Raw genomic sequence first — 15891 nt, 5'->3', positions numbered from 1 at the left:
TCACGAAGGTGGAAATCATTGATATATTCTTGAAAGTTCAATGAAGTAGAAGAGAGAGAGTGGATCCTCACTTTAATCAATTCAAGAAAAATCAAAACTAGATGTTTTCTCCAATAATAATACCTTATATAGACGGAATAAATGTATCCTAAATTACTTGGTAAAGAAATAAATAAACTTAAATACTTTAGAGTCCTAATCGACTTAGAACTAATCCCTTCTATCTCAAAGAATCCTGTGAGTACATGGTACAATTGGTTGTATTGGCATGGGCCAGCCAATTTAGCTACAGGTCTCACAGAATCAGGGGTTACGAACACACAACAGCCACTTTCATGCTTCATCCATCCCTACCTTGAATCAAGTGAACAACCGATGATTTTTCTTCTGTCACACCCATTTTGAAGGTTGGTGTCTTATTTGTTGCACTAGAACTTTCAGCCAAGTAGCTTGGACAAGTCCTTGCAAATCTTTCTTAATTTTCTTTGCTCTTGACCTTGTTATTGGCTCATTCGAGACATGTGAAGGATCCCTGTTGCCGGCCCTCTATGATCAGGAAATGGTGGGCAATGGCTGCCCCACCCGGTGTGTTTTCCATAATAGCCTTTGACCAAGTTATTTGTTATAAAAAAAAAAAAGAAAAAAAAGGGGGGGAAATGTAAACAAAATGTGTAGGGTCGAAAATACCCTCATTTAGGAAAGAAGAGAAGAGAAAATAGAGAGAGAAAAAAAAAAGAAAAAATCTGCTAAGGACCGCTCGACGTCGCCTACGGACTGCCCGGACCTCACCAACTTCGACCAAGACCAGAGCCACCTCGATTCGCCGGAGACCGTCATTTTCTGGAAGGTTAGACATGTTTTCCATAAATAACTACTTTGAATTTGCGAAAGTTTGAATGTTTAGAATATGAATATGGGTTAAATTCATGTTTTTATGGTTAAAATGTTGAAAATAAGTAAAAAAGGGGACGGAGAGCTCCGTCGGTCTGGTCCGTCATGGACCAAACCGGATGGTCCGTTACGGACCACCGAACTAGGACCATATGGTCCGGACCACACCAAATCCAGGTCCGGCTATCCGGCCCAAATCCAGGTCTGGACCCGGATTTGGGTCAAAAATAATTTTTTTTTCATAATTATTGTTTTATTTTTGTGTTAAGAAATAAAATGAAATATAAAATAAATAATATATTAAGAGAATAAACGAAATATTTAAAGATAAATTAAATTGAGTTTTAATTTTTTTTCTTTTTTACTTAAATATACGTTTCAAATAAATAATCGAAATAGAGTAATTAAATATGAAATAAATAATATACATAATTAACGAAATATTTAAAGAATAAATTAAAAAAATTATAGTTTTTTTACTTAACGAATTAAGATAATGAATTAAAGAAATAGTAAAAGGAAAAATAGAATAAATATTATTCAAATAAATAATCGAAATAGAGTAATTAAATATGAAATAAATAAAACACATGATTAATGAAATATTAAAAGAATAAATTAAATTGAATAATTTTTTTTTACCTAACCAATTGAGATAATTAATTAAAGAAATAGTGAAACGAAAAATCGAATAAATATTATTATTTTTATTCAAATAAATAATCGAAATAAATAATATACATAATTAACGAAATATTTAAAGAATAAATTAAAAAAACAATATTTTTTTTACTTAACGAACTAAGATAATGAATTAAAGAAATGGTAAAAGGAAAAATCGAATAAATATTATTCAAATAAATAATCGAAATAGAGTAATTAAATATGAAATAAATAATATACATAATTAACTAAATATTTAAAGAATAAATTAAATTGAATAAAATTTTTTGTACTTCACCAATTAAGATAATGAATTAAAGAAATAATAAAAGGAAAAATTGAATAAATATTATTCAAATAAATAATCGAAATAAAGTAATTGAATATGAAATAAATAATATACATAATTAACGAAATATTTAAAGAATAAATTAAATTGAATAATATTTTTTGTACTTCACCAATTAAGATAATTAATTAAAGAAATAGTAAAACGAAAAATCGAATAAATATTATTATTTTTATTCAAATAAATAATCGAAGTAGAGTAATTAAATATGAAATAAATAATATACATAATTAACGAAATATTTAAAGAATAAATTAAAAAATAATATTTTTTTTACTTAAAGAATTAAGATAATGAATTAAAAAAATAGTAAAAGGAAAAATCGAATAAATATTATTCAAATAAATAATCGAAATAGAGTAATTAAATATGAAATAAATAAAACACATGATTAACGAAATATTTAAAGAATAAATTAAATTGAATAATATTTTTTGTACTTCACCAATTAAGATAATTAATTAAAGAAATAGTAAAATGAAAAATCGAATAAATATTATTATTTTTATTCAAATAGATAATCGAAATAGAGTAATTAAATATGAAATAAATAATATACATAATTAACGAAATATTTAAAGAATAAATTAAAAAACAATATTTTTTTTACTTAATGAATTAAGATAATGAATTAAAAAAATAGTAAAAGGAAAAATCGAATAAATATTATTCAAATAAATAATCGAAATAGAGTAATTAAATATGAAATAAATAAAACACATGATTAACGAAATATTTAAAGAATAAATTAAATTGAATAATATTTTTTTTACCTAACCAATTAAGATAATTAATTAAAGAAATAGTGAAACGAAAAATCGAATAAATATTATTATTTTTATTCAAATAAATAATATACATAATTAACAAAATATTTAAAGAATAAATTAAGAAAACCAATATTTTTTTTACTTAACGAACTAAGATAATGAATTAAAGAAATAGTAAAAGGAAAAATCGAATAAATATTATTCAAATAAATAATCGAAATAGAGTAATTAAATATGAAATAAATAATATACATAATTAACTAAATATTTAAAGAATAAATTAAATTGAATAAAAAAAATTTTACCTAACCAATTAAGATAATTAATTAAAGAAATAGTGAAACGAAAAATCGAATAAATATTATTATTTTTATTCAAATAAATAATCGAAATAAATAATATACATAATTAACGAAATATTTAAAGAATAAATTAAAAAAACAATATTTTTTTTACTTAACGAACTAAGATAATGAATTAAAGAAATAGTAAAACGAAAAATCGAATAAATTTGTAAATAATATATATATATAGTCAGATAATTAACGAAATATAATTTTTAAATAAATATTAAATAGTCAAATATGTGGAAATTTTTTTGTTTAACTGTTTTAATATGTGATTGGATGAATTTATTTATTGGTTTATTAATATGAAATTTGATTGGTTAAATTTGAAGGTACGATATTTTATTTATAATTTCTTTTATATGGTTTTAACATGTATTAATTTTGTATGATGGAATATCATATGGACAACGATCTGAGGGCTCATTTGAGAAAAATTACGATGTATTGTAACTTTTCCAGCTATGCGACAGTGCTTGAAGGGCTGGACGAGGAGTATATTGACTTACTCCATCGATCGTTTTTATGGTCGTTCTATCCGTTGAAAGACGTGCAGTTCTCTGGACAGATTATTGATTCTTTATTACTCCGACCGCTTAAACCAATCAATGGCGATCAGCTATATTTTGCTATGGGGGACGGGAAGGTATTGAGATTCTCGATCCTTAAATTTGCCCTGATTACAGGCTTGAGATGTACCGGGAAAGAAGAAGCTAGAAGCTAGAGCCCGTATTATACCAAATAAAAGGTTATTGGATTTATATTTTGGGGGTAAAGGGTCAGTTACACTACCACAGTTAGAGGACGCATTTAGGAGATGCGATCACATGTTAGACAAGTTGAAGTTAGGATTGGTGTATATACTGGAGAGTATATTGAGGTGCCGACATCGTAGGACGTCGATCGATCTTTTTTCATTGGATGTTGTTGATGATATCGATGCTTTCAACAGCTTTTCATGGGGTCGGAGATGTTATACCGATACTCTCCATGTATTCAGAAGGGTACATACTATGCCGAAATTGGAGAGGGGCGATTGCAAATATGATGTATATGGCTTTTGCATGGCTTTGCAGGTAAATATTCAGTGTAACGTAATGCGTGTTAAACTTTTTTATTAAATGTATATGTAAAGTTTTATTTTGTAATTATTGCAGTTGTGGGCATATGAGGCTATCCCTGCTTTGGGTAGCAAATGGGCGATCAAAAGGGAGACCAGCTGCCCACGAATGCTTCATTGGCGAGCACATGAAAAGCCATTGGCTAAAGATTTGACAGTTATCCTCGACGATCCTCAGGTGAGTATTATATATTTGCAATTTATATTGTACATACATTTACTCGGCTCGATACATGCTCGTTAACACGTTGAAATATGATATGTCAGCTCGAAGTTCATGCTGAGTTGGTTGTTTCGGTGGAAGAGGAGGATGCAATATATGTACGTGAATTACTTGTTCCACCTACTGAAGACGATCCAGTATTTGAGTCCGTTCCGAATAGAAATATAGTACGTTTATTTAAGATCATTATTTATTTTGACTTATAAATTCATGTGTGGATTATTAATATTAATTGTCTTCTCTGTGTAGGAGTGCCATCCGGAACTTCCACTTAGGAGATCTCCTTCGCCTCCACCGATGAGATCTCCGTCGCCTCCACCGATGAGATCAGCACTGCCGCTATTATCTCATTCTCCGAGGATATCTCCGTCTCCCATACCCACCCACCTCCCACGTAGATTGCCTACACCCAGTCAGACCCATCATTCAGATGATTTCTTTGCACGCATGACTGGCATTATTAGAGAGGAGTTGGAAACGATGCGACGTGATTTTATGACAGAGGTAGTCGCACTACGAGAGGAGATAGGGATGTTGCGACGGAATTTTACGACAGAGATCGTCGCAGTACGAGAGGAGATAGGGGTGCTGCGACGAGATTTTATGACAAATATAGTAGCTTTGCGAGATGAGATTGGAGTGCTGCGATGAGATATAGGAGACCTTCATACTGAGGTTGCAGTACTTTCGAAATAGAGTAATTAAATATGAAATAAATAATATACATAATTAACGAAATATTTAAAGAATAAGTTAAATTGAATAATATTTTTTTTACTTAACCAATTAAGATAATTAATTAAAGAAATAGTAAAACGAAAAATCGAATAAATATTATTATTTTTATTCAAATAAATAATCGAAATAGAGTAATTAAATATGAAATAAATAATATACATAATTAACGAAATATTTAACGAATAAATTAAATTGAATAATATTTTTTTTACTTACCAATTAAGATAATTAATTAAAGAAATAGTAAAATGAAAAATTGAATAAATATTATTATTTTTATTCAAATAAATAATCGAAATAGAGTAATTAAATATGAAATAAATAATATACATAATTAACAAAATATTTAACGAATAAATTAAATTGAATAATATTTTTTTTACGTAACCAATTAAGATAATTAATTAAAGAAATAGTAAAACAAAAAATCGAATAAATATTATTATTTTTATTCAAATAAATAATCGAAATAGAGTAATTAAATATGAAATAAATAAAACACATAATTAACGAAATATTTAACGAATAAATTAAATTGAATAATATTTTTTTTACCTAACCAATTAAGATAATTAATTAAAGAAATAGTAATCTCTCCATATTGTTAGTTAATATATATCGTTGTCTCACTTGTTTTAAAAGAAAACAAATAAACACATGACACATAGAAAATACATATGACAAATGTGATAAAGATTAAAAAGAGTAATTAAACAATGTGATAAAGATTACATCCGATTTAAATTCAGAAAATCACAAACACATGAAAAATAGAGAATACATATGATTTATATATATACTACACATCCGTCGAGTCATTGTTTAGTGGGATCTAACTTGTACAAAATGGACATGTATGTCCTGTAGCGCCGCACCTCCCGCACTTACGCGGTTGTGGAAACTCTCCTGTAGATGGTATTCTAGACGTCCGTCTACGACCAGGAGTACGCGGTGGAGCTTCAGGTGGCAACAAATTATTAAGTGCTACAATATAATCAGGAACTTTCCACTCGGCTTCATTTGGTAGAGGAAATATAGTTTCGGCATACGCTGCTCTCCAAAAATCAGTCATATAATAATGACTGCACAAGCTGTGTGGTGGAAATCCTCTATACATAGCCACTGCGACAGCATGTGCACATGGAAAACTTTCCAATTGAAATTTTCTACACATGCAGGTATTGTCATTCAAGTCTACAATGTATCCAACATTATGCTCGCATCTCACGGAGAAGCGAAATTGATCTAGTGGTTCCACAAATAGAGCTTTTGCCACTTCCAGAGTTTTGAATAGTCAATCTTCCTGTGCCGGAGCTAGCACACTCGTGCAATTTTGGGATTCTTCACGTCGGTCATAAAACCACTGTTGCAACTTGCTACGACTATGTTCAATCATTGCGAGAATCGGTAACTCTCGATCCTTCTTGAATAATGCATTGAGCCACTCTGCATTATTCGACGTCATCATGTTGTATCGACGTCCTGGAAAATGTGTCCGTGCCCAATGTTCGACCCCCATATCTGATAGATATTCCCATGCACTTTCTGATTTATGTTCTATTTCGTCCATGAACTTTGTAAACTCTTCAAAGCTGTAAACTTCTGCAGCTCTCCTAAACAATGCAACGATGCCACTGCCTCGGTACGTAGTCTTCAGGTTGCCCTGAATGTGGTACATGCAATAACCATGATGTGCTTTTGGAAAAACTTCGGCTATACCATTTATTATTGATTGCCCCCGGTCAGTCACAAATGCAAGGTTCTCGATGTTCTCAATTACTTCTCTCAGCTTCGTGAAGAACCAACGCATTGCAAGATCATTCTCTCCATCGACAATGCCAAATGCAAGAGGGTAAATTTGGATATTGGCATCTTGACAAGTAGCAATAATCAACTTTCCTTCATATCTAGCTTTTAGGGTTGTACCATCAACTAGAATTAGAGGTCGCATCGCATTTCGAAAACCTCTAATGCATTGTCCAAGAGCCATAAAAAAATACTTGAAGCGATTCTGCCCATCGGTTTCAATAAAAAACGTCGAGTCAGAATTAGTTCTCACCATGTTGTGGCAATACCTGGCCAATTTGGCATAACTCTCCTCTGTTGAACCCATTAAATCTTCCAATGCACATTCTTTAGCCTTCCAGGCCTTTTGGTAACTCATAACCACCCCATACTCTCGACGGATGTTGTTGATGATATCTGTAGGTCTGTAAATCTGTCGACCAATAAACCATGATCGCGCTTGCCTGTGATCATTATGACGAATACCCACTTTACAAGTATGTTCCCGTGCATACTTACGAACAACAAAGAACTCATTTGTGTCCATCTTTGTCGCATTCAAACGCCAACTGCAATTGTTGTCCACACAAATAATTGTGTATGTAGACTTGTTTGATTTTTTTACCTTAAACTCAAAATTATGTTTCATTGCAATTCGGTGCACGGCTTCTTGCAAATATCTTTTCGTGTCAAACAATTGATCGACATGTAAATCTTCATCATCAGGAACTACACGCGAACAATTAGAAGACCGTGTACTCGGCCCAGCATGTGAGCTCCCACCAGGCTCATGTCTCTGTCTGGATAAAGCAATCAAATCCTGATTTGTAAATGGCCTTTCATCCTCGTTGTCTTGAACTTCCTCGTAAATCCTTCGTGTAACGGTGACATCATGGTGAGTAGCAACTGTCCCAGGAATAACCACATCATCCTCCTGAGCAATCTCAACAGTATCCCAAAAATCATTCTCATTACGATCCACTCCATCAAAAACTTCGTGTTCACCCTCGATGACATTTTTCTTCAACAAACTTACGCAAATAGGAGTCGTCTTTCGACCTTGGTTCAATTGAATTAGATGCTTTATTTGCGCTTCAGAAGTAACTTTCAAAGGTTGAATGCTTTTGAAATAAAAATCCCAATTCCATATCGTACTGAGAGGAATCGACATTAAGCATGTTTTGTATTTCACTGTACATTTCTGTAAACGAAGTATTTTTTGTTATCGAAATAGCAGCAACCCCTTCTCCTTCACTCGTCCATTTCCATTCCCATTGACTATTTTCTTTCCTTTGAAATTCGTCGAAATAACAGATTGGGACACATGCTTTTGCCATATCTGCATTACGAATTAAAAATATCAGAACAAATTATCAGAAATAAAATTATCAAAATCGAGGGGCGGGGGAGTCTGCAAACCGGACCGTCCATTTACTCCGGACCGTCCATTCGTCCGTTATCGAACGAGTACCGGCGTCAGATCGGTGCCGGCCTGAACTTTGGCTTTAATATTATTTTTTCTATCATTTAAAAAAAATATACAACTTCAATAAAAATAAAATTAAATACTAGGAAGAGATACTTACCGAATTGAAGTGCTGAAATTTAACGAAATTTTTCTATTAAAGTTGATAACTGATAAGTTTATGAAATTTTTAGGTTGATGTGGATGAAAAATGAAAGAGTTTTTATCGTGTTAGAGTAAAGTGATGAAAAGACTGACTTCGTTTTCAAATTTCAATTGAGAAGTGTTTGGATTTTTATTTGTAACTTAAGGATATTTTTGTCTTTTTACCATATTTCTATTTTTATAATTATATAACTCATTTAAGGGCCTTTTTGTCTTTTACACAAGAAATGGCCATTGTGGTGAATGTTAGATTTTTTTGGTTGAAATGGAAAATGGTTGGTTTGACAAAGCCAAACTTAAAAGTACCCCCCTCTATGATACTCATCCATGATGTTACTTAAGGGTCAATACAGCAACATGGTAGTTAGTATCCTTAAACTCGCAACGAAGTTAACTAAAAATCTATCAAATTTGTCAATAAAAGATAGTAAAATGCAATGTCTTAGCGTGTTTTAATTACTTGAATGTTTTAAAATATAACCGAATATGTTTGGAGCACAAAAATGATACTTGCCCTTTTTAATAGCAAATTTTTACTAATTTCACAAATGAAATCACATTCTCACTACATTTAGACACTATAGTTGTTGCAAATTTGTTACTCATACATCAATACTTTGACACACAAGTAATTATCACTATCGTACTGGAAACTTTTGTTCTTTCGCCATCGAAAATCAAGTTAACACAAATTCTATTATATTTATTGAAATGAGATAGTGAAACGTAACATTTTGGCCCTTCTAATTTATAAATATTGGGCAATGTTTTGTAAAAATAAATGAGTTTTGGAGTGGAACGAGAACCCGTGTTGTGGTGGAATCAGTCAACAAATGAAACTACTAGGAAAAGGAAGATGAAATACAGGTTAAGTATTCTGAATTTTTTCAGGTAAATAAATTTCGAGAATGAAACTTTTATAAAGAGTGGAGGATGTAAGAACCAAACTTCACATTATATACTTGGAGAATATAATTCATGCATTAGATGCTATTTTACATTACCATTTGTATTTGCATCGATAGTTCATAATTGCTTTCTCTTTTTATAGTACATTCGATCATTCAGGTTTTAATATCTTATACAATGTTAATTTTCAATCTTTCGACCTAGGTGGTGAATTTTACATTGAAAGCATCAAAATTATTATTGATAAGATTACATGAATTTAATTCAATTTGATCAAAGGTCCTCTGGAAAACTAGATAAGTAATTAACATGTACAGGACATTAGGCATGAAGTGACTAGATCATATTAGAAAATTATAAGATTCAAATGAAGTCATAAATGTTGAAGTACAAATTTTTGTAGTCGGCCAATAATCGGGTAGCAAGCACATAATTAACGAATCCAATGAACGGTTAAAAAATTAATGCTATAAATTATTTTAGGATCTTGTGGAAATTAAATTAGGTTATAAACACATTAAAATAGATCAAATATAATTGATTTTGGCCTGCAAGGATAAGTTTAAAATCAGATTTTACCATAAGTTGACTTCTTAATAGCAAATTCCTTCACTCCTAAGCCTTTCCCATGTCCCCAACTTCTTTAAGGCTTCATATACACCTCTTAAGTCACTTACAACTCCTCTAAGAATAAGTGCAAAATAAGATTTTTACTACAAGAAGCCACCTCATGCTTAGTAAACCTCATGCCTGTAACACTTGTCTTTAAACAGCAACTTTCTTAGTCATTAAGCAAATATCACGACCCAATCCTTTAAGACTTTATATATACCTCTTAAATAAGATATTTGCTTCTCTAAGTTAACCCCAAGTTATCTCAAGTGAACGAGAAAGGAAAGGAAACTTAGAGAAGCAGAAAATAAGGAGCTGAATTAAATTTCTGTACAAATGAGTTCAGCTCACTGTTTTAAAGTTTGATTTATTATTTATGAACGTCTTACAATCTCTTGAACCTCTGAACTTGCTTGATATTATACTGGGTGTTGCTGGGAGTGTTATTGTGGCAAAAGGAGGGATAATTAGTTGAAGAAAATTGAGTGAACCCACCAAGGAAAGAAATTATATAGTTTCTGGATTCTGTTGGAGGAAAGATGGGTTTACTAACTTGGATTGGCTAAGGCTTTTAAGAGGACAACACTAATAGGAAGAAGGAAGTGAAAAAAGGAAACTTGTATTTCTCAAATTCAAGACTTTACACACTTTTTGGCTTGTTTCAAAATGGAGGGCACTACCCCTTTATATAGTGTTTACAAGAAGATTCTAGTCCACACATTTTCTAAAGACACCTAGACCACATATCAAGATATTTTCCTAGAATTCTCTAGATATTCTTTATAAAACTACATATCTTACTTAGATATTTATATAGATATTTCTAGTAGATATTTATATAGATTTTTCTAGATAATGCTTCTAGAAATGCTATGCATGTTGGGCCTTTTAATTGATTTGGGCCTATAAGCAAAATCCTTAAGCCCATATTATTTAGTCCAAAATTCAAGTTTACTACTCAACAGATTCTACCTATTTAACCTTTGGCTTTGGGTAATACTTGAGTATAACTTATATTCATCAATATAAATATTTTTATATAAAGTTATAAGTATAGAAATGATTTTTAATGTGTTAGAATCTGAGTCGTGGAATGTTAATCCAAGTGAAACTCAAAACAGCCATAGTGAAATTCCTGATTCGGTGTTCCGTAAAAGGGACTGATTTTGAAATTTATTATCAATATGAATATTTTTACATAATAATTATATAATTATATAAATTATTTTTAATGGGTTAAAATCTGATTTGTGGAATGTTAATCCAAGTGAAACTCAAAACAACCGTACTGAAATTCCTGATTCGGTATTCTGTAAAAAGGACTAACTTTGAAGCTGTAAACACTTCACTTTTGGACATTTTAGGACATTTTTACATTCATATACATGTTATAAATAATTGTGGTAAAAATTTGGGAATGAATGGATGTGGTTAAGGGTGAAAAAAGCGACATCAACGCGCCGTTTGCATCTTCAAAGCATCCCACTTTACCCTAGACCTATGCTATGACCTTTACAAAATTGCAACTTTAGTCCCTGAACTATTTGACCTGTACAATTTAGTCCTTGACTTTACAATTTTGACAAATAGGTCATTTGGTCACAGATTGTCAATTACACATTTTCCTAACACAAGTCATGTTAGCAAAATTAATAGCATTCAAAATATTAATTTTTTCAGGATTTGGTGCTTCAACCTCAAGGCCTTGTAAGATGCTAGAATAAAAACGACGACGATAATGAGCTTTGAATACTCGAATAATCCCAGCATTACATTGTTGAATCTTAGACGTTGTGTTAGGAGGTAAGAAAAATAACTCTACATTTCTCAAGCCTTCAACTACCTTTGGATGAGTTGGGCAATTGTCTACTATTAAGAGAACCTTCTTGCCATTTATTCTCTTATCAAACCAACTAACAAAATCTTGAAAAAGTAAGCCAGTCATCCAAACTTTCTTGTTGGATCAATACTTGCAATTAAGATTGTTCATGTTCACATTTTTAAAGCATCTGGGATTTGCATACTTACCAATAACCCAAAGTGGTACTTTGTCAGATCCATCACCATTGCAACAAACAACAGTAATTCTCTCCTTATCTTTTTTGCGTCCTTCGAGCTGCTTGGTAGCAAGTGAATGATCAGCTTCCAATCGGTAAAATAATTCAGTTTCATTCATATTGTAAATATCCTTCAATTGAAACTGGACTAGTTTTGATCGTATTCCAGGTAAAGCATTTTCAATGTTCTCCATGATAACTGAACCACTTTCACCAAAATGTCGGTAAGATTTGATTCCATATCTTACCTTGAAACGTTCTAACCATCCACTAGAAAAGCTGAATTCTAGATTAGTTTCACCATACATTTTTTGCAAAAGCTCTTTTGCTTTTCCTTTGATAATTTCTCCAGACATGTTCACTTTATCTTGCCTTTGAAAAAATCACTCATACATAACTTGAATCTGAGTCGTGGAATGTTAATCCAAGTGAAACTCAAAACAGCCATAGTGAAATTCCTGATTCGGTGTTCCGTAAAAGGGACTGATTTTGAAATTTATTATCAATATGAATATTTTTACATAATAATTATATAATTATATAAATTATTTTTAATGGGTTAAAATCTGATTTGTGGAATGTTAATCCAAGTGAAACTCAAAACAACCGTACTGAAATTCCTGATTCGGTATTCTGTAAAAAGGACTAACTTTGAAGCTGTAAACACTTCACTTTTGGACATTTTAGGACATTTTTACATTCATATACATGTTATAAATAATTGTGGTAAAAATTTGGGAATGAATGGATGTGGTTAAGGGTGAAAAAAGCGACATCAACGCGCCGTTTGCATCTTCAAAGCATCCCACTTTACCCTAGACCTATGCTATGACCTTTACAAAATTGCAACTTTAGTCCCTGAACTATTTGACCTGTACAATTTAGTCCTTGACTTTACAATTTTGACAAATAGGTCATTTGGTCACAGATTGTCAATTACACATTTTCCTAACACAAGTCATGTTAGCAAAATTAATAGCATTCAAAATATTAATTTTTTCAGGATTTGGTGCTTCAACCTCAAGGCCTTGTAAGATGCTAGAATAAAAACGACGACGATAATGAGCTTTGAATACTCGAATAATCCCAGCATTACATTGTTGAATCTTAGACGTTGTGTTAGGAGGTAAGAAAAATAACTCTACATTTCTCAAGCCTTCAACTACCTTTGGATGAGTTGGGCAATTGTCTACTATTAAGAGAACCTTCTTGCCATTTATTCTCTTATCAAACCAACTAACAAAATCTTGAAAAAGTAAGCCAGTCATCCAAACTTTCTTGTTGGATCAATACTTGCAATTAAGATTGTTCATGTTCACATTTTTAAAGCATCTGGGATTTGCATACTTACCAATAACCCAAAGTGGTACTTTGTCAGATCCATCACCATTGCAACAAACAACAGTAATTCTCTCCTTATCTTTTTTGCGTCCTTCGAGCTGCTTGGTAGCAAGTGAATGATCAGCTTCCAATCGGTAAAATAATTCAGTTTCATTCATATTGTAAATATCCTTCAATTGAAACTGGACTAGTTTTGATCGTATTCCAGGTAAAGCATTTTCAATGTTCTCCATGATAACTGAACCACTTTCACCAAAATGTCGGTAAGATTTGATTCTATATCTTGCCTTGAAACATTCTAACCATCCACTAGAAAAGCTAAATTCTGGATTAGTTTCACCATACATTTTTTGTAAAAGCTCTTTTGCTTTTCCTTGGATAATTTCTCCAGACATGTTCACTTTATCTTGCTTTTCAAGAAACCGCTCATACAAAACTTTCTCTAAATCAAGGTATTTTTTCGATTTGTGCCTTTTAACATCGCTATTTTTCATTTCATTTGACAAATATTCCGACGCCCTTTTGAGAGTGTTCGATATTGTTGATTGACTAATAGTCAAATCAAACTTTTGTTGCACCCATGCTTGCATATCTTTTTGGCTAATAGTTGGATTCTCTTTCTTATGCTCACATATTGCACTCCTCATTTTATCGATTAAAGTTGATTTTTTTACTCCTTTCAAATGATGAGAAGACATTGGAGGGGAAACAAAATATTGTATGTGCTTGGAATATGTCTTCCAAACATTTAGCTTTTATGAGTAAAGACTAAACATTTTCATTTGCTATGTACGTGAACTTAGTTTTTAGAGACATTAAGTTTCTCTAAAACTTTTGAACTTCCCTAGATTCAAATAATACTTTGATTAGTGTCTTTTGATTTTTCTTACCACATACAATGTACATATTTTATATTGAAAAGCTCTCTCTAAAATAATAAATATTTATTTATTGATAAATGAATAATTTATTCATTTATCGATAAATAAATAACCTCGCTAAATGAATATTTTTTTCCAGTCCCGAGGGTATTACTTTATCAAGGTTTAACTGTAATAATTTCGATGCTTTCAAGATTACAATAATTAACCAGTCAATATCCAACACCTCTATCGACCTGATTTTCCTCCATAGTTCAATGTAAAACCTACCACCTAGGTTGGGAAGGTTGAAGAATAACACCACATTAGATATTAAAACCTTAATGATTGAATGAACCAATTAAGGAGAAAGCAATTATGAATTATCAATGCATTTGTAAATGGCAATGTAAAGTAGCACATGATACACAAACTATATTGATCAAGTATATAATGTGAAATCCAGGTATTACACATGTTCACGAATGGCACTTACTCATTTTAAACGGAAGCTTCCCGCTTTAGTTAATTTCAAGTTTGTTTCAATAAATTTCACCTTGTATGATCACAAAAATGATGAAGACACATTTTCACTACATTTTGACACTATCTAAGTTAATATTTAGAGATTGTTGACGATAAAAATTTTATCAACAAAATCTACTCACCTCACTATGATTTTCACTTTCTAAACTCACTAGTTCGGATGTTCAAACTAGAGTAAGAAGAGAAATAGCTATTTGAGAGGAAGGTATTTAAATTTTATGTCTCTATCTTCAAATGAGTGGGTATTTATAGATTTTCCTCCTCGGCCTTGGGTAATTGGATCATTTTAAGAGAATGACATATGGCGGCTCCTTATTAGCTCTTATAATAATTGATTTGGTTAAGAATTATGCTTTACTCATTAGCCTATGTACTTTTCATTGATAGCCTATAGCCAACCTGAATTACAAAAATGGATTGTTGGCTTTGTACGAGTCTTATGTTTTTTATTTTCATCGCCTGCGTGTCACACTCCTTGGGGTTCACATATTGTATTCCGAGGTTCAACAAATAGTCGACCAAGTTCAATTTTATTATTTGTATTAAATCTATGACTTTAATTGTATTATGTTTTGCTTTATGAGCCTATTTGAAATCTTTTCCCTAAACTTACCCATCCAACATATCCGTGAAGTCATGAGAAAAGTACTGTCGACCATTATCAATTTTTTATAGGATAGAATTTCTATTTGCATTTTTCCAAGCTAGTGGCCCATAACTTTCCTTGCACATGAGGAGTGCATGTGATTTTGGCTAGTTTACCTAGTGATTTGATCAATCGCTCGTTTATTTTTCAACGGTTATGATTAATATCATCATGTTTTAATGACTTATAACTCCCGTCCGAATCTATAAATATATCATTATTCCTATGAGCATCCTTTACTTTTCTACCTTATTTCTTTCAAGAAATTTTTTTGTCTAAGTGCATATTGTTTCCTCAGCATTGTCCAATATTTTTCCTAAAATGTCTTCCCAAACCAATTCTCAGAGTTTATCTGGCGATTATGATTCTGAAAGTTCTAGTTCTATTGTATATTGATGTGCTTC

At 31.4% G+C, this 15891-nt stretch overlaps 1 protein-coding gene across 1 annotated transcript; it reads right to left on the bottom strand.

Annotated features, from left to right (window-relative positions):
* Window positions 1-13026: 13026 nt before the first annotated feature.
* LOC111398080 (CENP-B homolog protein 2-like) lies at window positions 13027-14082 on the bottom strand. Its single transcript, XM_023025035.1, has 2 exons — window positions 13446-14082; window positions 13027-13340 (listed from the first exon to the last, which is right to left on the bottom strand). The coding sequence occupies exons 1-2, from the start codon at window positions 14080-14082 to the stop codon at window positions 13027-13029; spliced, it is 951 nt and encodes a 316-aa protein (XP_022880803.1).
* Window positions 14083-15891: the final 1809 nt, after the last annotated feature.

Source organism: Olea europaea, chromosome 7 (genome assembly GCF_002742605.1).
Source record: "Olea europaea var. sylvestris chromosome 7, O_europaea_v1, whole genome shotgun sequence".
Taxonomy (NCBI): Eukaryota; Viridiplantae; Streptophyta; class Magnoliopsida; order Lamiales; family Oleaceae; genus Olea; species Olea europaea.
This window is presented reverse-complemented; position numbering and strand designations above follow the sequence as displayed.

Bases quoted from the DNA above. Each gene is read 5' to 3' on its own strand.
- LOC111398080 (XM_023025035.1), bottom strand. From the start codon at position 14,082: ATGAGGAGTGCAATATGTGAGCATAAGAAAGAGAATCCAACTATTAGC. The intron at 13,341-13,445 runs GTAAGTATGCAA...TACTTTTTCAAG, and splicing joins AGTACCACTTTGGGTTATTG to ATTTTGTTAGTTGGTTTGAT.